Genomic DNA, 24470 nt, shown 5'->3' on the forward strand with positions numbered 1-24470 from the left:
AGGTGGACTTGCTTCCTTTTTCCTTTGTTGCAAAGAATCAGCTATATGGAGGAGAGGAGGGCCTGAGAAACTTTTCTGCCATGAAGTGTTTGAGAAATCTATCGCCACATTCTTACTGCACAGTAAAGTGTCAAGGGCTGTAAAGATTTAAGTGTGACCTCTTCATCCCACTGGTATGGTGGGATAGAAACTGAACATACAGGTATGCTCCAGTTGTAAATAGAAGAAATACTGGAAAACTTCCTTGTGAAAAGAAGCAGTGTCTCTTACTTTTTGATCATGCACAGTTTGTTTTGCTTCAAGAAAGTCAGGCAGTTCCATATCTGAAAAATCTTGATTGTCTTCTTAAAGACAATAAGTCAGACCATTTTAATTTATAGTATAAAAATAAAGGCAGCAAATAATAATTACAAATTTCAGTATCATTTTAAAACGTGATACTGTTAATATTGCTGTAATATGTTGATTGTATGTGATTTCCTAAATTGTGTTTGTATGTGTATGTATGTGTGTGTGGTGAGAGTGTCACTTAAAAAAGGAACACTTACTGAAATAAGCTTTGTGAAAGTATTCAGGTATTCGATAAAAGACATATTTTAGAATATAGAGCTTTGCACACTGAATTTTGACTCAGAAATTTTTGGGAGTTTAACTTAGAGGGGGGTCTGCATATTAGAGACATCAGAGGTTTGTAGATATTTGATTGTGAAGGGGCTTTGTTAGCTTGCCCGAGGCCCCCCTCCTCCTGCTTCCTTGGTCTCACATACTATACTCAGAGGATTTTGGTCTCATTCACTTTTCATGCTGAATACTTTCTGCACTGCTGCTCTCCCAAGATGAGTAAGGGCTCTGATCATTTCTATTGCCTTGCCATGATTATATAACACTTAACCCTTCCCTGAATTTTTTACTGAAATAGTTGGTGAATTTTCCTTACCACACTCTATAAGATGTTGTGGTACATAGAAGAAAATATATTAAAGTTGGTGGTCTTGTTGAATAGAGTTTTAACTTGTATATTTTGTACATTTTAGCGTTACAATGAACGAAAAGTCCATGAGTTAAAAAAATAAAGGGTAAACTTGTTAATTAATTTAAGTTTCTGATACGGCAAGAGGAAAAATTATTTTGAAATTTCACACATAAATATTTTCATGAAATTTTCTATTAAAATATCCTATTAATATGCATCACATATAATTTATGTGAAAGTAACTCTTGAAAAAAATTTAATACTGTCTCCTTTCTCCAAAAGGTTTAATTTTTAGATATCCAGAAGATGATTATGAGTCATTTCCGCTGTCAGAATCTGTACCTCTCTTCTGCCTTCCTATGGGAGCTACTATAGAATGTTGGGATCCTCAAACTAAATACCCACTTCCAGTTTTTTCAACTTTTGTCCTGACAGGTTCTTCTGCTGAAAAGGTATTTTTTTTCCCTCTTTTATTAAACCTATATTGTCCATGTTTTTATCCCATAAAATAATGAATATGATGTCAATCTATTTGAATGTTAGGATTATTTGGCCACAGTTTATTTTGGGTTGAATTTGTTCTGTAGTGCCCAAGGTGAGAAGTCACCATGAAAATTGGCATCAGGAGGCATCTGGAGCTTCTATAGAAGCAAATACAAAGTCTTCCTAGAGAGATAGCCCCCAAACCCAAGCCTCAAGATGGTATTATAGTAAAAGTTAGAAGGCCTAAATACCATAGGAAGAATCAGCAAGATACTATACAAAGCCGGATTAGACCCTGAATATATTGAATTAATACAATGACAATATTAAAGGTATAAATTAAATATATAATTGAAATGATTGAAGATGTTGAAACATCTGGGAAAAACAGAGTATTTTGTGAAATGAGTAGACAATGACGAGAATCAGATGTCTAGAAATGAAAAATATGGTCCTTAAAATTAGAGTCACTGAATGGTTTGAACAGCAGATAAGACAAACATGCAGGAAAAATTAATGAAGTGCAAGATAGATACCTCAAACGTGCCCCCCCCAAAAGCACATCTAAAAGAGTTTAAAAATGTAGAGGATAGAGTCAGAAGGATCAGTGGATATTTAATGAATTTCAGAAGGAGAGATTACAAAAGGGAGAGGTAGCATTTTAAGGGATATTGATTGGTTGTTTTCCAGGGCTGATGAAAAATGGAATCTTTATTTATTTATTCAATTTCTTTATTTTAAAGATTTTTTTGATTTATTTGACAGAGAGAGCGAGAGGGAACACAAGCGGGGGAGTGGGAGAGGGAAAAGCAGGCTGCCCACTGAGCAGGGAGCCCGATGTGGGGCTCGATCCCAGGATCCTGGGATCATGACCTGAGTCGAAGGCAGGTGCTTAAGGACTGAGCCACCGAGGCACCTCTGAAAAATTGAATCTTTAGACTAAAGGTATACTTGTAAAACCTTCAGCAGAAAGGTTGCTATTATAGTGAAACCATAGAACAGCAAAGAAAAAAGGCAACTAGAAAGAAAAGACATACTTATTTTTAAAGGGACAGCTATGAGATTGTTGGCTAATTTTTCAATGACCGCATTGAAGCTCAGAAGACAAATGATATACTAAAATGGAGGGAGTAAACAATAAGTTTAATGGCATATAGAAAGTACTAGCCAGACTTTGCAGAAGATGGCAGAGTTGGGAGGATCCTGGCTTCACCTCATCCCATGGATATATCTAGGTAACACTCACATCAGTGTAAATAACCCAGAAAACAACCTGCAGATGGGCAGAACAAACTCCACAACTAAATGTAGAGAAGAGGCCACATGAAAAAGGGTAGGAAGGGTGGAGAAGTGGTTGGGAGCTAAAGGGACATGCATGGACTTTCCAAGGGGGAGAGGGACATCACTAGTCCCAAGAGGGGAGAGAAACATACCCTAACACTGAGAAGCCTGTGTGGGTAAGACGAATCTCTATAATATTTGGCTCCGAAAACCAGAGGGGCTGAATTTTGTAGGTTCTTAAAACCAGTGGGACTTAAAGCCTGAAAGTTTAAAAATCAGCAGACTAGGTTCTAGGACAGCAGGGTGAGTGACAGGAAACTGAGTCCTCACACTTTTTTTTTTTAAATTTATTTATTTGACAGATATCACAAGTAGGCAGAGAGGCAGGCAGAGAGAGAGAGAGGGAAGCAGGCTCCCTGCTGATCAAGTCCCAGGATACCAGGATCATGATCCCAGCCAAAGGCAGAGGCTTTAACCCAGTGAGCCACCCAGGCGCCCTGAGTCCTCACTCTTAAAGAGATAGCGCAACAAACAGTCCACACATAGCACTGAAGCAGCAATTTGCTAAATGCCTGGGCCCTAGGGGAGGGAGAGTTATTTTTCATGTCAGAGTGTATCTTTAAGGGTAGGTTTCCCGAAGTGACTTCTACAGAACAAAAGAGCTGGCAGGTGCTTTTTCCCTGACCTCTCAGCATAAACACACAGCTACCAGTGGGAATCATTCACTATCTAAGTTGATTAACGGCATCCCGCTCCTCCAGCCAGGCCTGCCTCAGCCCTAGTGCTGTGAGTCCTCTTCTCCAGAAGACCTGCGCAAAGCTTGCCAACACCGAGTCTCAGGACTCTGCACTTTGTGGGGCCTCCGTCCTGGTGGTGATGGCTGGTTACCTCCTGTGGAGGATGCATGCACCTTGTTCTACTCTTTGCAGGTCAGTTCTAACTGGTTCTGGTCTTGGCAGCACTGGCACATCCTCTGTGGAAGAGGACCAGCACAAAACTAATAGGTACTGTGTGTGCCATCCCACTACTTTCAAGAGCAGGAGACTTAGGTGACTTTCCTAACTCACAGAAACAGACACAGAGTTAGACAAAATGAGGAGTTAGGAATATGCCTCAAATGAAAGGACAGGACAAAACTAAAGCAAGAAATCTAAGTGAAACTGAGATGAGTAATATGCCTGATGGAGAATTTAAACTAGTGATCATAAAGATACTTACTGAACTTGAGAAAAGAGTGGAGGGACATCAGTGAGACTGTTAAAAAAGATAAAAACGAACCACTTGGAGATAAAGAACACAATAATTGAAATTAAAAATACACTAGATAATGAGGGGCTCCTGGGTGGCTCAGTTGTTAAGCATCTGTCTTTGGCTCAGGTCCTTGTTCCAGGGTCCTGGGATTGAGCCCCACTTTGGGCTTGCTGCTCAGTGGGAAACCTGCTTCTCCCTCACCCACTCCCCCTGCTTGTGTTCCCTCTCTCGCTGTGTCTCTTTCTGTCAAATAAATCTGTAAAAAAAAATACGTTATATGAAATAAATAGCAGACAAGAGGAAGCAGAAGAATGTAACAGTGACCTGGAGGACAGACTAATAGAAAGTAATCAAGCTGAGCAGGTGAGAGAAAAAAATTATGCAAAATGAGAATAGGCTTAGGGAACTCAATGACTCTAAAAGCATAATATGTTTCTCATTATAGGGATCTCAGGAGAAAAGAGAAAAGGGAGCAGAAAATTTATTTAAAGAAGTAAAAGCTGAAAACTTCCCAAATCTGGGGAAGGGAACAGAAATCCAGATTTAAGAGTCATTGAGAAGTCCCAACGAAATCACCCCAAGGAGGTCCCCACTAAGACACTTAATAATTAAAATTGCAAAAAGTAGTGATAAAGAGAATTTTAAAAGCAGCAAGAGAAAAGACAGTTACATACAAGGGAAACTGCATAGGCTATCAGCAGATTTTTTTAGCAGAAACTTTGCAGGCCAGAAGGAAGTGGCATGAGGTATTCAAAGTGCTGATTGGGAAAAATCTGCAGACAAGAATACTCTATCTAGCGAGGTTATCATTCAGAATAGAAAGAGAGATAAAGAGTTTCTTAGACAATTAAAAGTTAAAGGAATTCATGAGCACTAAACCAGTCCTATAAGAAATGTTAAATGGGACTCTTTGAGTGGGAAGGAAAGGCATAAATAAAAGTAAAAAAAGTAGGAAGCATAAAAACAGTAAACATAAGTGAAACATGTGAAAATCAGTCAAGGGACTCATAAAATAAAAGGATGTAAAGTATGACGTCATCTTTTTAAAACATGGGAAGAAGAGGAGTAAAGAATGGGTTTAAACTTAACCAGCCATTAACTTAATATAGACTGCTATATGCACAAGGTCTTATATACAAACCTAATGGTAACCACAAATCATAATCCAGTAGTAGATAGGCAAAACATAAAGAGAAAGGAATCCAAGTATATTACTAAAGAAAGCAAACCCACTGTAAGAGAAGAGAGCAAGGTAAGAAAGGAACAGGGAAGACCTATAAAAACAACCACGAAACAAGTAACAAAATGGCAATAAATACATACCTATCAATGATTACTTTGAATGTAAGTGGATTAAACCTCCAGTAAGTGGATTTGACCTCCAGTCAAAGGGAAAAGGTATGACAGAATGGATAAAAAAGCAAGACTCATTTCAGAACTAAAGATACCTGCAGATTGAAAATGAAGGGGTGGAGAAGCATTTCGTATGCAAATGTCAAAAAGAATCAGGGGTAGCAGTACTTTGTTGGATAAAACAGACGTTTTTTAAATATTTAATTTATTTATTTGATAGAGAGAGGGAGCACAAGCAGGGGAAGCGGGAGAGGGAGAAGCTGGCTCCCCGCTGAGCACGGAGCCTTACGTAGGGCTCAACTTCAGGACGCTGGGATCATGACCCGAGCTGAAGGTAGATGCTTAATGACTGAACCATCCAGGTACCCTGATAAAACAGACTTCAAAGGAAAGACTGTAATGAGACAAGGAAGGCACCACACACACACACACACACACACATACACATTGGTTTGTTTGTTTGTTTGTTTGTTTTTTAAGAGGGAGAGGGAGAGAGAGAATCTTAAGCAGGTTCCACGCCCAGTGCAGATCCCTATCTTAAACCCTGAGATCGTGACCTCGGCTGACATCAAGAGTCATATGCTTACCCAACTAAGGCACCCGGGTGCCCCAAAGAAGGACACTTAAAGTGGACAGTCAAACAAGAAGTTAGAACAATTGTAAATATTTATGCACCCAACGCAGGTACAACACAGGAAAAACAGTTAATGACAAGTATAAAGGAACTCATTGATAATACAATAACAGTAATAATGCAATAACAATGGACAGATCATCCAAACAGGAAAACAATGGCTTTGAAAGAAACATGGACCAGATGGATTTAATAGATATATTAAGAACAGTTCATCTTGGTACGCCTGGGTGGCTCAGTTGGTTAAGCAGCTGCCTTCAGCTCAGGTCATGATCTCGGTGTCCTGGGATCGAGTCCCACATCGGGATCCTTGCTCAGCGGGGAGCCTGCTTCTCCCTCTGCCTCTGCCTGCCATTCTGTCTGCCTGTGCTTGCTCTCTCTCTCTCTCTCACAAATAAATAAAATCTTAAAAAAAAAAAAAGAACAGTTCATCTTAAAACAGTAGAATACACATTCTTTTCAAGTACACATGGAATATTCTCTAGAATAGATCACATATTAGGCTACAAAACAAGTCTCAACAAAGTCAAAAAGATTGAAGTCACACCATGCATCTTTTCTGACCACAACACAATGAAACTAGAAATCAACCACAGGAAAAAAGCCTGGAAAGAACACAAATACATGGAGGTCAAATAACATGCTGCTAAACAATGAATGGGTCAACCAAGTAATCAAAGAAAAAGTCAGGAAATACATGGAGACAAATCAAAATGAAAACGCAACAGTACAAAATCTTTGGGATGCAGCAGAACTGGTTCAAAGAGGGAAGTTTAATAGCAATACAGACCTACCTCAAGAAGCAAGAAAAATCTCAAGCAACCTAACCTCATACCTAAAGGAGCTAGAGAAAGAAGAAAGAAACAAAGTTCAAAACCAGCAAAAGAAAGGAAATAATGAAGATTAGAGCAGAAATAAATGATATAAGAATTAAAAAAAAAAAACAGTAATATATATCAATGAAACCAGAAGCTGATCCTTTGAAAAGATCAACAAAATTGATAAAACTTTAGCTGGATTCATTCATCAAAAAAAAAAAAAAAAAAAAAAGAACTCAAACAATTACAGATAAAAGAAAAGAAATAACAGCTACATCGTAGAAATACAAAGAATTTCAAGTGTGTAAGGGAATGTTATGAAATTATATGCCAACAGATTTACCAATCTATAAAAACCTAGATAAATTCCTGGAAGCATAGAACCTCCCAAAACTGAATCAGGAAGAAAGAGAAAATTTGAACGGACCAGTTACTAGCAATGATACTGAATCAGTAATCAAAAAACTCCCAACAGGGGCGCCTGGGTGGCTCAGTGGGTTAAAGCCTCTGCCTTCGGCTCAGGTCATGATTCCAGGGTCCTGGGATCGAGCCCCGAATCGGGCTCTCTGCTCAGCGGGGAGCCTGCTTCCTTCCTCTCTCTCTGCCTCTCTGCCTACTGTGATTTCTGTCTGTCAAATAAATAAATAAAATCTTTAAAAAAAAAAAAAACTCCCAACAAACAAAAGTCTAGGACCAGATGGTTTCACACATTCATTCTGCCAAACATTTAAAGAATTAATACTTATTCTTCTCAAAGTTTTCCAAAAAGTAAAAGAGGAAGTAAAACTTCCAAATTCATTCTATGAGGCCAGTACCAAAACTAAATAGACAATATAAAAAAAGAGAACTATAGGCCAGTATCTCTGATGAATATAGGTGCAGAAATCCTCAACAAAATATTAGCAAACTGAATCTAAGAATACATTAAAAAATCATTTATCACAATCAGGTGGGATTTAGTCTGGGGATGCAAGGGTGGTTCATTATTTGCAAGTCAGTCAACGCAATAAATCACATCGGTAAGAGCAAGGATAAAGACCATATGCTTATTTCAGTAGGAACAAAGTACAACCATCCATTCATGATAGAAACTCTGAACCAAAGTAGCTTTAGAGGGAACATACCTCAGCATAATAAAGGCCATATATGAAAAACCCACGGCGAACATCATCCTCAATGGGAGGAAACTGAGAGCTTTTCCCCTGTCAATAACAAGCAAGGATGTCCACTCTCACCACTTATTTAACATAGTATTGGAAGTCCTAGCTATAGCACTTGTACAACAAAAAGAAATGGATCAGCAAGGAAGAAGTAGAATCTTTTTTTTTTTTTTTAAGATTTTATTTATTTACTTGACAGATCACAAGTAGGCAGAGAGGCAGGCAGAAAGAGAGAGGAGGAAACAGGCTCCCTGCGGAGCAGAAAGCCCAATGTGGGGCTCGATTCCCATTACCCCGGGATCATGACCTGAGCTGAAGGCAGAGGCCTTAACCCACTGAGCCATGCAGGCACCCCGAAGTAAAAGACTTTTATTATTTGCAGATGACATGATACTATATATACAATACCCTAAAGAGTCCACCAAAAAAACTGCTAGAACTGATGATAGAATTCAGTAAAGTTGAAGGATATAAAATCATTGTGCAGAAATCTGTTGCATTTCTATACACTAATAATGAAGCAGCAGAAAGAGAAATTTAAAAAGGCAGTCCCGTTTGCACCTGCACCAAAAATAATAAAATGCTTAGGAATAAGCATGACCAAGGTGGTGAAAGATTTATACTCTGAAATATATAAGCGTTGATGAAAGGAATTGAAGATGATGCAAAGAATTGGAAAGATAGCTGATGCTTATGGATTAGAAGAACAAAATACTGTTAAAATATCCTTACTACCCAAAATGATCTACAGATTTAATGTAGTTCCTATCAGAATACCAACGGCATGTTTCAGAGAGCTAGAACAAACAAACCTCAGTTTTGGATGGGACCACAAAAGACCCTGAATAGCCAAAGGAGTCTTGAAAAAGAAAAAGGTGAAGACATCACAATTCCAGATTTCATGTTATATTAAAAAGCTGTAGTAATCAAAACAGTAAGGTACTGACACAAAAATAGACATACAAAACAATGGAACAGAATAGAAAGTCCAAAAATAAAACCCACAATTCTATGTCAATTAGTTTTCAACAAGAGAGGCAAGAATATGCAATGGGAAAAAGTCTTTTCAACAAATGACATAGGGAAAACAGGACAAGTACATGCAAAAGAATGAAACTAGATTATTAACCATACACAAAAATAAACTGAAAATGGATTAAGGATCTAAATCTGAGACCTGAAACCATAAAAATCCTAGAAGAGATCATAGGCAGTAATTTCTCTAACATAAGCCATGGCAGCATCTTTCTAGATACGTCTCTTGAGGCAAGGGAAACAAAAGCAAAAATAAGCTATTGGAATTACATCAAAGTGAAAATCTTCAGCGCAGCAAAGGAAACAGCCAACAGAGCTAAGAGACAGTCTACTGAATGGGTGAAGATATTTTGCAAGTGAAATATCTGATAAAGGGTTAGTATCCAAAATATACAAAGAACCTATACAGCTCAACAGCAAAAACCCCTATAATAAACCAATTTAAAAATAGGCAGAAGACATGAAAAGACATTTCTCCAAAGAAGACATACAGATGGCCAACAGGCACATAAAAAAAGATTTTCAGTATCACTCATCATCAGGGAAATGCAGATTAAAACCACAATAAAATAATCACCTCGTACCTGTCCGAAGGGCTAAAATCAACCCAAGAAACAACAGGTGTTGGTGAGCAAGTGGAAAAAGGGAATCCTTATCCACTGTTGGTGGGAATGCAAACTGGTACAGTCAGTGTGGAAGACAGTATGGGGGTTTCTCAGAAAATTAAAAATAGAAGAGATATGTGCATCCCTATGTTTATTGCAACAGTATTTAAATTATTGAAGCAGTCCAAGTGTCTATTGATGGATAAAGAAGAAGTGGTATGTATATACAATGGAATATTGTTCAGCCAGAAAAGAATGAAATCCTGCCATTTGCGACATTGTGGCATAATGCTAAATGAAACTAAGAGAAAGACAAATACCATATGATTTCACTCATATTTGGAATTTAAGAAACAAAACAAGTAAATGAACAAAGGGGAAAAAAGAGACAAGCCAAAAAACTAGACTCTTATCTATAGAGAACAAGCTGATGGTTACCAGAGGGGAGGTGGGTGGGAGGATTGTTGAAATAGGTAAAGGGAATGAAGAGTACACTTTTATCTTGATAAGCAACTGAGTGATACATGGAACTGCTCAATTACTGTATTGTACACTTGAAACTAACGTAATGCTATATGTAAACTATACTGGGATTAAAAAAAAATACTAGACTTAGAAGAAAAGATGAGGGGCACCTGGGTGGCTTAGCTGGTTTGGGTGGCTGTCTTTGGCTTGGGTCGTGATCCCAGGGTCCTGGGATGGAGCCCTGCATTGGGCTTCCTGCTCAGTAGGGAGCCTGCTTTTCCCCACCCGCGCCCCTTGTGTGTATGCGTGTGCGCTGTCAAATAAGTAAAAATAAAATTTAAAAAAAGAAAAAAGATGAATAGTAGAACCCCACTGGAATAAAAAACAATGTTTATTCAAAGATACCAGGGTTTCCTGGGTAGTAGCTCAGTTAAGCATCTGATTCCAGCTCAAGTTGTGATCTCAGGGTCCTCGAATCTACTTGTCCCTTTGCCCCTTCCCGGCTTGTGCATGTACTCTATCGTGCTCTCTCTCTCTCAAATAAATAAACTCTTAAAAAAAAGAGAGAGAGAGAGAGAGAGATACCCTTAAGAAGATGAAAAAGCAGACCACAGGAACACCTGGGTGGCTTGGTTAAGTGTCTGCCTTCAGCCCAGGTCGTGATCCCAGGGTCTTGGAATCGAGCCCCGCATCAGGTTCCTTGCTCAGTGGAGTCTGCTTCTCCTTCTGCATATTTCTCTCTCTCTCTCTCTGCAAATAAAAGTAAAAATCTTCAAAAAAAAAAAAACAAAACAGGCCACAGGGTGGGAGAAAATAATGCAATATATATGTGTATATACACACATACACACACACACAATAGGTGTCTTGTGTCCAGAGTATATAAAGAACTTACACATTACCAGCAAGAAAAAGAAACAACTCTTTGGCCCGGCAGTTACATTCTTGAGCATATCCCGAGGGAAAAGACTGTATATATTTTCCAAAAGACATGTATATGCTTTATTTGTGATAGTAATTGAAAAAAAATGCATAAAGCAGTAATAATGACAAATAATAATTTAAAATAAGAAAGATGGTGAAATGATTTTAGGATATAAAAAGTAAAACTATGAATTTAGTAGAAATTTAAAAATTAAAAGCTCTCATGAAATTTTGATAAAATAGTTTATTGAAAAGTATAACCAATGCTGACTCTTACGGATCAAGTAAAACACATCTGTGGCCTCATTCTACAGGGTATAAGTTTAAAACCTCCGTATTAGTGATAATGAAGGTTAAGTGTCCAGCGTAATATCTGGAACATAAGTAAAATACGCACTTAATGAAGGCCAATAGTATATGAACTGGTTGCTTACAACTAAGGTAAGTCTTTAGCTAAGAATTATTTGTAGTTCTCTCATTTAAAACAATAACTATAAATGAAAATTTTAAGATCTTCAAACACTAAAGAATTACTAAATTTACTTTGGTAGAGACCAACAAAGCCGCATTGAGATGCTTTTGCATACTGTTAAAAATCTCTTGAGGGGGGTGCCTAGGTGGCTCAGTCGTTAAGCACCTGCCTTCAGCTTGCGTCATGGTCCTGGCAGCCTGGAATCAAGCCCCATATTGGGCTCCCTGCTCTGCGGGGAGTCTGTGTCTCCCTCTCCCTCTCCCCCTGCTTGTGTTCCCTCTCTTGCTGTGTCTCTGTCATTAATAAATACAATCTTAAAAAAAAAAAAAAACCCTCGAGATCGTTGAAATAATTGTATCTAGGAGTGTTGTATTTGTAAAGGTTTAATGTGATAAAAACACATACATTTTTGTGCGTATATATATAGTGTGTGCATATATACGTGTGTGTATATGTGTGTATATTTATCTGTCTAGATAGATAGATAGATAGACTAAGTAGTTGTAAGATTTATAAAAGAGAGGCATCCCTATTTGTCTCCAAAACTTTTTGATTACCTTAAACAGGAACTTCCCCTACCGTTGCCCCTGGTTCCTGGCAGTTTCTCTTTTACTTTATATGAATTTGCCTATTTTAGGTAGCTCATATAAGTGGAATCATATATTGTCCTTTTGTGTCTGGCTTATTTCACTTATTTCACTTAGTATAATGTTCCCAAGGTTTATCCATGCTGCAGTATCTATCAGAACTTAAGTCCCTTTTAAGGATGAATAACATTTCATCACATGTATATACCACATTTTGTTTATCCTTTATCTGATGGACTTTGGGGTGGTTTTCACCATTTGTCTATTGTGACTAATGCTGCTGTGAATACTGGTGTACTAGTGTCTGAGTCCCTGCTTTCAGTTCTTTTGGACGTATTCTTAGTAGTGGAATTGCTGGATCATATGGTAATTATTTTTTTTTAATTTTGGAGAAGCTGCCAAACTGTTTTGCACAGCAGCTGTGCCATTTTATGTTCCCACCAGCAGCATTTGAGATATTTCTTATCATCTCTGTCATATCTACTCTAAGTTAGTGATTCTATTGTAATGAGAGATAAACAGAAAATTTTTTTTTTAAATTTATTTATTTGAGAGAGAGAGAGAGAGAGATCACAAGTAGGCAGGGAGGCAGGCAGAGAGAGAGGGGGAAGCAGGCTCCCTGCTGAGCAGAGAGCCCGATGCGGGACTCGATCCCAGGACCCTGAGATCATGACCCGAGCTGAAGGCAGAGGCTTAAGCCACTGAGCCACCCAGGCGCCCCTAAACAGAAATTTTTAAAAACAAACTCGAGTCTTATAATGGAATTCTGTTGCTTTGTAGGTCTATGGAGCTGCCATCCAGTTTTATGAACCTTATTCTCGGGAACTTCTGACGGAGAAACAGCTTATGCAGCTGGGCTTGTTGACCCCTGTGGAGAGAAAAGTGGTCTCCAAATCCATCAATTCAAACAAATGCATTTGTTTACTCTCACACTGGCCTTTTTTTGAAGCTTTTAGAAAATTTCTCATGTTTATCTACAAACTTTCTGTGTCTGGACCACACCCTCTTCCCATTGAAAAGTAGGTATAATGATTAGAAAGATGTCTGGTGGGAAAATGAGTTGTATATGTATACATTTCGTTGTTTACCCGACTTTAAGCAGAAAAGTTGAAAGGGAAGAAGAATCACAGTCACCTTACTGTTTTACTTGTTACCTTCCTCACCTGAATCATGGGTTTTAAAATTGAGGAGTGGTGGATAGGATGATCAAATAATAATCTTTCAGAAATTCAGCTGAAGAAGGAACTCGTTATACAGCGTGTGTGTCCTTCCTATTCATTCTCTTGATAACCAAGAGAAACATAGCTATTACACACATAAACACCTGAACCATGCAAGTAGACATTCCTGGTTCTAACTATAAAGCATCTCTAAACTGATGTAGAAATTAATAAGGGTGAGTTAATCGATGCTAAAAGTGAGGTTTGAGTTTTAGCATTGAGAAATCCCAATTTTCCATTCTGTTTGTAATTCCCTTTGTCATGGAAATCATCTGTAAGCAAGAAAAATACATGTGGAGCTGCTGCCTTTAATTTTTTTTTGGTTTTTCTGTTTTAAAATTTAAGTTTAGTTAATTAACATAAAGTGTATTGTTAGTTTCCGAGGTAGAGTTGAGTAAGTCATTAGTCTTATAATACCCAGTGCTCACTGCATCACGAGCCCTCCTTAATGTCCCTAGTAATTCCATCCCCTAACCCCCTCCCCTCCAGCAACCCTCAATTGTGATTAAGAGTCTTTTTTGATTTGTTTCCCTCTCTGATTTCCTCTTGTTTTATTTTTCCCTCTATTCCCCCATGATCCTCTGGCTCAGTTGGTGGAGCATCTGACTTCTGATCTTGGGGTCATGGGTTCAAGCCCCCATGTTGGGTGCAGAGCTTACTTTAAAAAAAAAAACATGTTTTCTGACTTCTAGTGGCACACTGATTTTTGTTTGTTATAATTAATGATTTATTTATCCTCCAGACAAACGAGGTGTCAAGAGCTTTATGGAAATATAGTATGCATAAACAGATTTTTCATACAGTTCCAGAAATTTCACATTATAGGAGAAAGAATGTCAGCAAAGCATACTAGTTAGTGGAAAGGGAGGGGCAGTTATTTGACTTTCATGTTGTGCTTTTGGGATGCCATACTAATAGTTCATAGTTCTAGATTTAACTTTGAGCTTTCAAATTAGCTTAAAATTGTTTGAAGTAAAACTTAATGTTAGGGACAAATTAGCAATCTTTTGAAAAATTAAGGTTCTATGAATAGTTTGAGGAAATAAAATCAGTATCTGTGATCAATATTTTTTTCTCAGATGAAATAATATTTTGCATGTTAGTGGCTCTTTAGAGCTCAAAACTTTGGAGAAACTTAAACATTCTTTGTAGGTAGAGAAATAGGGTAAGTGGTCTGCTCAAAGTTATGAGAAAATAACTATTGACTGAATTAATATTTAATTAACATTAATTATTTGGATTATAGTTATTTATTTAACAGAGAGAGAGGCAGTGAGAGTGGGAACACAAACCAGGGAGAGGAAGAGGGAGAAGCAGGCTTCCCGCTGAGCAGGGAGCCTGATGCAGGGTCGATTCCAGGACCCTGAGCCGAAGGCAGAGGCTTAACAACTGGACCACTCAGGCACCCCTAATTATTGGAATTAAATTCAGTATTAGTTTTAATTTATTGTATTGCAGTTAGTTGCTCCCCATACCAGCACTCGTGACCAGACAATAAAAATTAGCTTCTTACATGAAAACTATATTTGTCTTATTTTTATTTTCCTGGCAGTATTAGAGTATATTAATATGGACTTTTAATCAGGAAATACATTGTGCATTTCAGAAGTTTAGTGGGATGAATACATTTATCTATGCTAGATAAATTTAACATAAATTTTAGGTAAGTGGTTTTGCCAGATCTGGAATTTTATATATAGATAGATAGATAATATTTGTTAAAATCTATGAAGCATTTTAGGAAAGTAATTATGATCTGTATTTTAATTTTTTTCCTAGGCACATTTCACACTTCATGCAAAACATCCCTTTTCCCTCACCACAAAGACCAAGAATCCTCGTACAGGTAATCCAAACCAAATGTATTTGAGGGAAGCTGCATATCTTCACTCTAGTCATTGCATAACGGATTCTGTGGCCCTTTGAGTTTGAGGTGGAGCAATATGTGTTCGTAAAGTCTTTGAATTTCTTATATTTTACCTTTTATTTGGGTGTCCAGAATTGGAAGAAATATAGTCTTTGATTTATGACATTATCATCTGGTCTGTGCGTGGCTTTTATGTAGCTGATTTTGGTAATGTAAAACCCAGAATTGTGTTATGGGCATGTTTTTAAGTCAGAGCAACTAATAAATATGAAATGATTTGCAGTTGGAGGGAAAAAGTGAAATAATCTGTAATAGTGGTCATTTATGTGTTAAAGGACCGGTTTCTTTTTATTTCCAATCAGTAGCAGACGTATATAAGTTTACAGCTTGTGAAATGTGCACCTTAGCATGTGAGCAGTGTAGACATGAACATGTCTGTACCCTGTCCAAAGAGAGGGGCCCTCTCATCACGTACTTGGGGGGTGGGAGCAGTGTCCTGTTGCCATTAGGGTTCCTGAATGGCTTGCTCTCCAGTTATATGCAGTCTTTTCCTGGACCAGTAACAGTTTGCAGACTGGTGCTTTGAGTGGTATTGACCTATAGAGGCAGGCTGTTTAAAAATTGTTTTCTAAGATGTTATCAACATTATATGTGATATGGTGGCATTAAGGCAAATGTTGTTAATCTTGAATACTTCAGTTCAGTCATGTACTTCAGCAGGTTTTAATGTATAGTAATCCATTGCCAAATGCCTACCAGTCTATAGAGTAAATAAACTTGAAGCTCTTAAAAAGCAGTTATTTCATAATTTTAAATTAATTTTTAAATTAAATTTAAAATAATTTTAAAACTGTTTCAAACAGTTAACTAAATCAAAATTCAGTTGAATTAACCATTTAATTTAAAAGAACTAATATAATACCTTTGAGTAAATACAGCTATCATTATATATCTTAGTATATTTCTAAAAGTATGTCAGTCTGCATATTAAACTACTTTCAGTATTACCCTTGATATAAATACTTAGGTTTCAAGATGGGCTTGATTAATTCATCTTTTTTTTTTTTTTTTTAAGCTTTCAGTCCACGATGCATTAATATTATCACAGCCAGTTTCTACACCTTTACCACTAAGGTAATCAGTAGTATCTAAAATGATATATCCATTCACTTGGGAGAAAAATGCTTTAAAATATTTTAAGGGCTGTAATAATAAAGTTAAGTATTATTTTTTACATAAGCATAGCCTTAATATGTCTGTCTGTGATAGCTAGATGGATGGTGGCCATCCACCCTTTAAAAATGAAGTACTTAAGAGCGTTGCAAGATTGGGTGTAGGGAATACCTCCCTTTTTGTTTCCTCTCCCCTCCTCCTATCCAGTTCATAGCTAAATATTCAGGGTAAACTGATTTTAACCTCCCCAAATACCTCAAATCTGTTCATCTGCATCACTAGATATCACTAGAACAAATATCTCAAATCTGTTCATCTGCATCACTAGGCAGGGTCTCTTGCCTGGACAGCTTTGTTACTAACATTTTAATTGGTACTCCTCTTCTTTCATTTCTTTGTCCACACTGCATTCAGGTGTCCTTTTGAAAATGCAAATAAATTGTGTTGTTTCTATTTTGACATAATCTCTTGCCCCTTTCTTACTATGCTTTAGTAACAGAAAGTGTATTTCAATTTCCTAGAAATGATGGTAGCTTTTCTTGCTTCATTGCCCCTGCATATGTTGGCTTCTCCCTAACTTCCATTCTTTGAGCTCAACTCAAATGCTTCTTTGGGAAAATCTTCCCTCATGAACTCCTCTCTGTTACAAAAGGATGAGTTTGAATCATTCTGTTATATTATTTCATTACCTTTACTACTTCTCAGTGATAGCTAAATCAGGACTTGATATTGGCACTAGATTCTCAGTCGTAATATTTAGGAAATAATTTAATAAGCAAATCTTAACATGTTTTAGCGAAGTAGTTTACAATCATCTTTTTCTCTTTTCTCTTAGTGGAGCCAACTTTAGCACCTTGTTAATGAATCTGGGTCCTGAAAATTGTGCGACTCTGCTGCTCTTTGTTTTACTTGAGAGTAAGATTCTGCTGCATTCTCTCAGGCCAGCTGTGTTGACTGGAGTAGCAGAAGCTGTCGTAGCTGTAAGTATAGAATTTTCCTTATAGTACTGGGTAACTGACAGAATATTTAAAGGGAAATTCCCTTCAATGAAAGCAACTTTGAAATTGCCAGGTAATGTTTAACATAAATATAATAGACTGGCAAAGGGAAATAGTAAGTATAAAGAAGAAAAAAAAAGATTTCTATTTGAGAGAAAATTTCAGTTTCTGATTTTTCATGTTAGAGTACTTCAGAGAATCTATACGATTTTATAACAAAACTCATGAATAAAGCTTTCTATATTAAATAAGAGGCTCTGGCCAGTTTCATTTGCCCTAAAATTATGCATATGAATTGCATAGTACTCCCTGTTTTAACTTTTAATCAGATTGTGAGCCTGTAACATTCTAAATGATTGTGAAATAGGATAATGTACAAATGCTTAGCTCTTATGTAAAATGTAGATAAAATTAAATCAAGTTTTCCTCTGTTTTTTGATGACTTCCCATCGGAATTAGGTGTCTGATCATGTAGGGCTTTATAGATCATTGTATAGAATTTTGGATGTTCCATTTCTCCAACTTTATTTTTCATTATATGTTTAATTTAAAATAGCTGACTCTCCTGTCTTCCCTTCCCCATTTTAAGAATATAACTCTTATGGAAATAAAGATCTATCTCTTTATTATCATTGTGTCCTCAGCACTAATTACAGCTTAATAGCATGGAGTAAGTGAGCACTCAATAAATACCTGTTAAATCAACAACTGGGATATGTTTCCATGATCTTAATTTGGTCAGGGAAATGCTACTATGAGTAAAAACTGAAGTAACCAATGTGTGAGATAGTTTACGGGGAGCAGGGATCTTCGTTGTATATTAATTTTTCAAACTTCCACAGTTGCATTTGAAAGCAAAAGCCATTAGAATGTGAAAATATTTGTTAATGAACTGAAGAGTTTTAGAAAGTTCCCACTCCTTCCTGTAAAACATTAGTGTTTACCTATGTTCGTTGGTCAGAATCTTTGTGGCCCAGTCTCTCGATTTCAGCAATACAGTGCAAGAACAGGTGGAAGAATTGTAATATGTAATGGGAAATCCATGTAAAATGCAAGATTGCATGAAATTTATGTAACCAGTGTTGGAGAATTCCTGAAATGCACGCAAAACCATTGATAAATGAGGATTTGGCAGTTGTTGGAGAACTTGCCTGAATTGCATGCAAAACCTTTGATAAAGAAAGATTGGCAGTTTACCATTTAAAGAAGAGAAAATGGAAAGGAATGATCACAGGATAAATTCTTCAGAAGGAGAATGATTTGAGTATCAAAGAATACCAGAATTAATGGAGGCTCATAAGAAACATTGATGAAATCAATGGGTAGTTTTGTAAAAATGACCCTATTTATGATTGAGCAGTGAAAGTCAAAGGTGAATACAAGGGTGCCACATTTTCCTGTTAGTTTTGTTTTTAAAATTTTTTACATAGTTGCAGGTGTAATGTACCTTTTGTTGAATGGAAGATAGTTTTCACTGTAGGTATTTGAAGTCCTTGCAAGGCCCTGTGGGAGTGGCTCTGTCTGCCTGCCTGTCCTCTGATGATTCCTGCTACTCTCTTGCCTTGCTCTGCTGGCTCCAGCACAAAAGCTTCTCCGGAAGCATATTAGGCAGGCCCCACACCGTAAGGCCTTTGCTGTAGCTGTTCCTTCTCTCAAAAGCTCTCTTCTCCTAGATATCTCCTAGATACCTCCTTCAGGGTTAGGCTCAGTTGTCACTTTCTTTTTTCTTTTCTTTTTTTTTTTTTTAAAGATTTTATTTATTTATTTGACAGAGAGAGAGATCACAAGTAAGCAGAGCAGCAGGCAGAGAGAGAGGGGAAGCAGGCTCCCTGCTGAGAAGAGAGCCTGATGCGGGGCTCAGTCCCAGGACCCTGGGATCATGACCTGAGCTGAAGGCAGAGGCTTAACCCACTGAGCCACCCAGGCGCCCCTCAGTTGTCACTTTCTTAATGAAGTCTGCCTGTTTTGCCTTTAATAATACAGCCTGCTCTCCTGTTTCCTATTCTGAACTCTAATCTCCTTTGCTTGGCTTTCCTTTTTCTTTTTCCATAGCACTTAGTGCTTCATGATAGGATGTATGTATTATTGTGTACTCTGTTAATTCTCCACCTCTTTCTGCTAGACCGGGTGGTGGTAAACTATGGCCCACTGGTCAAATCCTTCTTGCCATCTGTTTTTGTAAATAAAATTTTACTGGAACATAGGCCATTTATTTACATACTGCCTACGAGTGCTTTCATTAATGGAGACAAAGTTAAATATTTGTGAGAGACAGTATGGCTCAGAAGGCCTAAAATATTTTCTGTCTTTCTTGTACATAAAAATTTGCTGACTTTTGCTAAACTATAAACTTCAGGAGGGCAGCAATCTTTGTTTTGTTCACTGTTATAGCCCCATCTAGAACAGTACTTGGCTCATACTAAGTGCTGAAATATTTGCTAAATAAATAAATGAAGACAAAATCCCATCCCAAAGAAATGTTTGGAATAACTGGCAGATGTAATAAATGCTATAGGCATTTCTTTGGGGTGAGTGATGATGAATAAAGTATAACAAGTATTTTTTATAGTAAAGGAAAAATTTTATCGGTGATTAGAATTTTCATATTAGCTGATAATTAAAATTATAGTCTTTTTTAATTTATTAGAACTTTTTTGTTTTAAAAGCGCATGACACAAGGTAGACCTTTGTAAAGATTCTTGAGGTATGTTTTGTATTGACTAGTATTTTTTAAGATGCCATGCTTCATTGAAGTTGGATCATTTTGTGTTTATTTGAACAGTTAGGAAATTTTTTACTGAAATTTTCAGTTGACTATTAATATTTTTAAGAGAATCATTTTAATTTTTTTCAGCCCTTGGAATTCTTAGTTGGATTTTAGTCAAAGGTTATTTTGAGAATTAATAGAGGGATGAAATGCATGAGTTAAAGATCATGAGTTTGTTTTATAATTTTGGGGGGCAGTGTTCTCTCTCTGCTGTGACTTTTTCCAAAAAATGTAACTGTGGGTTTTATATGGCGTTAGAAGAATTAACATGCAAAGAACTGTTAGTGTTTTTATTGTGCTTGTGATTATTGTCATGCTTGAAGATTTCATAGTATTGCTTAGTATATTTTATAGTCCTGTAGCTTTTGGAATGAAGTGGAAGGTAAAAGCAGCTACACTTCACTGCTTTTTTAATGGTCCCTTTGAGTGATATTAGTTAATTACATACTTTATATTGCAAATTTCAAATTTGGTTAATTTTTTAAAACTTTTTTCCCAGATGATCTTTCCATTTCAGTGGCAGTGCCCATATATTCCCCTTTGTCCTCTTTCTCTGGCGGCAGTCCTTAGTGCACCTTTACCATTTATAGTTGGAGTTGACTCGAGGTATTTTGATCTTCATGACCCACCACAAGATGTTGTTTGCATTGACTTGGATACAAACATGTTGTATATGTAAGTTGATTCTTTTTATATTATCTCCCATTTATATTTTCTCCCATCTGTGGTTTACAGTTCATTGAAAGCATCTAGAAATAATGCTATTTTTGACGTTTTTAGTAAGTTTTCATCTTTAATACAGTAATTCTCAGTGAGGGCAGCTATCGGAATCCTGGAAAGTTTGGAAAAGAACATGTTAAATATTAGTTTATATTTTGATAATAATGTTGGCAGTTGGCAGAAAATATTTATATTTGTCAAAAGAGAATATGGATTTGAAAAAGAAGGTTAAACACTGCTTTCAGAGCTCAAGAGAAGATATGCTTTCTAAGTTTAATTCAAAATCCATTTATAAGTTATGAAAAAATGAGTTCACCTGTTTAAATTTAGTTAGAATATAGGGTGATATTACACCATTTCCTTACTTGTCAAGATTTGAAATTTTTAGGGTTCTGTTTTATTGCAGAGTAATTTTTAAAAAGATTTCATTTATTTATTAGAGAGAGAGAGAGCATGAGTGGGGAGAAGGATGGGGAGGAGCAGAAGGCAGGGAGCTGGATGTGGGGCTTGATCCCAGAACCCTGGGATCATGACCTGAGCCGAAGGCAGATGCTTAGTTGACTGAGCTACCCAGGTGCCCCTTATTGCAGAGAAATTTATATTAAAAATCAGTCACACTTTGTGTTTACTGGAGGTGATAAAATGTATAGCAGTGGTGTAACTGAGGATTCAGAGAAAAGAGTATGACATTAATAAAAGCAGCTCTGGGTCAGTGCTCGAGAGCCAATCTCTTCTGCCCACCCCCCAGAAAAAAAAGTGGAAAAAGGTAGTACGTGTTGAAAATTCCTGTGTTGGTGCCGAACTCCAGATCCTGGAGTATTTTTATTCTTTACTGTTTGAGATTGGCAGAAAATAAATAGAGTGAAAACTGTGGTGACACTTCGGTGGTAACAACAGTAGAGGAGGTTGGCAAAATACTCCAAAGCGAACCAAAGGAATAGGTGAAGGAAGAAAACATTTGCTATCACTTAAAATGTTTTCTGAAATGGATCTGCCATTTACTTTTGAAACTGTGTAATTATGGTAGCTCTTTACTATGTATACTTCGACCTAGAGCCTTGAAGTAAAGAACCACCAGATATTTCCTGTAGCACACATTTTGTTGTTTTCCAGCTGCTGTCCCTGAAAAACAGTTATTTCAGGGTTGTATACATTGTGGTGCTTTTGGAAATGATTACTTATAGAGCTGTAACTCAAGATACTTGCCTTACTTTCATTACTATTCTGAATAAAATATTATGGAGATTCTTGTGTAACATTCTATTTATCAAAAACTGTTTTCTAAAATAACTTTGAACTCTTTTATAATTGAACTCAATTATACTTAAATAATTATGAAATGTTCTAGATACCCAAGAATTATAAAGAATAATGTAAATAGCTTCCATGTATCCATCACACAAATTAAGGAATAGAATATTGCCGGTGAATTTGAAAGCCTGGATAGTCTTCTGCAACATCTCTTGCTCCTGGTTGACTGTTACCTTGATTTGGGGGTTTATCATTATCATTTCCATGTTGTTTCCATGTGTTTTAGAAACATTTATTGTACATGTATTAGTTTAAATGATATTTTGTTTTGCATGTTTTAAAAATTTCGTGTTTGTATAGTTTCCTGTGGCTTGCTTTTTTACTCGGCATTCTTTGTGAGGTTTATCTGTGTTGATACATGTAGCTCTATTTCATTTTTAGGGCTTATCAGTGTTGCTGGGTATTTAGGTTGTATCTGCGTTTTTTGTAATTTTGAACAAGGCTTCTCTGATTATTATTGTGCATATTTTTGAGTCTGTGGGCAGGAATTCCCCTGAAGTATACATGTAGAAGAGCTAATGTTGGTTTGTAGACAAATAGCTAATGTCATTTTAGTCTTCCAAGTTTACCTCCTGTTTGGAAACAAATGAGAATTCTCTTTGTTCTGTTCTTTGCCAATACTTGTTATGGTCAGACTTTAAAATTTTTGCTAATTTGATGGTAATGGGATCTCATTGTGCGTTTAATTCATATTTCCCTAATTAGTAGCAAATGGGGCATTTTAGATTTTATTTATTTGACCAAGAGTGTGTAAGTGCACAAGCAGGGGGAGCAGAAGCCAGAGGGAGAGGGAGAAGGAGAAGCAGGCTTTCCACTGAACAGGGAGTGCGATACTGGGCTCGATCCTAGGACCCTGAGATCATGACCTGAGCTGAAGGCACATGCCCAACCGACTGAGCCACCCAGGTGCTCTGCAAATGGGGCATTTTAATTTCTTTTTGCCCTTTGATTTTCCTCTCTGTGAATTAGTGGGGTTTTTTTTTTTTTTTGGTTCATTTTTCTATTAGATTGTCTTCTTTTGATTTGTATCAGTTCTTTATATAATCTAGTTAATTCTTGGTCTGTTACATGCTTTGCAAATAGCCTCTCCCAAACTGTGACTTGTATTTACATTCTGTTGTGTGTTTTGATGAACAGAAGCTTATTTTAGTTGATCAAATTTATCAGTGTCTTCTTATTGATTGCTATTTTTGGTTCTTGTATATGAAATCCTCTGCCTTGAGGTCATGAAATATTTTTCTGGATATTCTTTTTCTTTCTTTTTTGTTTTTCATTTTAAGTAAACTCCACGCCATACATAGGGGTTCGAACTCACAACCCTGAGATCAAGAGTCACATGCTCTACCAGCTGAGCAGCCAGACACCCCTATTGTGGATATTCTTAAATTTGTAAAGTTTTGCCTTTCTCATTTAGGGCCTTAATTCAGTTGAACTTAATATTACTGTATGATATAACATAGAAGTACAATTTCATTTTTCTAACATGAATAAATAATTCTCACATAGCACTATATATTGGGTAACCAGTTTATCTCTTCCCAGTGGTCTTTAGTGTCAGCACCGTTGCATATAAATTTTTATATTTTATATTTATACATATTTTATATTTTACAATTCTATATTATATATTAATCTGCAAATCAATTTTATATTTATAATATGCTTATTATTCTGTTCCTTTGGTCTGTTTTAGCCTCTTGGTAGTATAATACTGTCTTACTGGCTTTAAAGTCAGGTTGTCTAAGGAACGCCTGGGTGGCTCAGTCAGTTAAGCCTCTGCCTTCAGCTCAGGTCATGATCTCAGAGTCCTGGGATGGAGCCCCACATTGCACTCTCTGCTCAGCGGGAAGCCTGCTTCTCCCTCTCCCTCTGCCTTCCACTCCCAGTGCTCGGGCATGCACTCTCTCTCTGTCAAATAAATAAAGTCTTTTAAAAAAAATTAGGTTGTCTGAAACAGCCCTGTGAATATGCTAAAAAAAAAAAAAAATCAAATTGCACGTTTCAGATGGGTGAATCGTGTGTGATTTATATCTCAATAATGTTTTTAAAAAGTTGTATTGTGAGATGACAGGTTCCTTTCTTTACCCTTGTTCTTTAAAATTGTTTTGACTCTATTTAGTCCTTTGCTTTTCTGTATAAATTTTGACATATTGTTAAGTTCCATGCGAAGTTACGCTGTGATTTTGGTTAGAAATCTATTGAATTTATACATTAAGTTCGGGGCATATGACTTCTTTTTGATTTGGTCTTCTTACCCATGTATATAGTATTTTTCTTCATAGATCTTTCTACATTTTTTAAAAATAAACTTTGCCATTTTCTCCATAAAGACCATGAACATCTTTTGTTAGACTTACTCCTTTTTTTTTTTTT

The 24470-nt window shown here is 36.7% G+C and overlaps 1 protein-coding gene across 4 annotated transcripts in view; it reads left to right on the forward strand.

Annotated features, from left to right (window-relative positions):
• The window catches only part of LOC111156566 (DENN domain containing 4C), a 153106-nt gene that overhangs the window by 58727 nt on the left and 69909 nt on the right, over window positions 1-24470 (forward strand). For all 4 annotated transcript variants that reach the window (XM_022517541.1, XM_022517544.1, XM_022517543.1 and 1 more), the window contains exons 5-10: window positions 1256-1425; window positions 12822-13060; window positions 15041-15107; window positions 16204-16262; window positions 17137-17281; window positions 20566-20741. In XM_022517541.1, coding sequence (XP_022373249.1) covers window positions 1256-1425; window positions 12822-13060; window positions 15041-15107; window positions 16204-16262; window positions 17137-17281; window positions 20566-20741 — 856 coding nt within the window. The remainder of the gene's footprint in view (window positions 1-1255; window positions 1426-12821; window positions 13061-15040; window positions 15108-16203; window positions 16263-17136; window positions 17282-20565; window positions 20742-24470) is intronic.

Source organism: Enhydra lutris, unplaced genomic scaffold (genome assembly GCF_002288905.1).
Source record: "Enhydra lutris kenyoni isolate GAN:26980312 unplaced genomic scaffold, ASM228890v2 scaffoldscaffold47, whole genome shotgun sequence".
Lineage (NCBI taxonomy): Eukaryota > Metazoa > Chordata > Mammalia > Carnivora > Mustelidae > Enhydra > Enhydra lutris.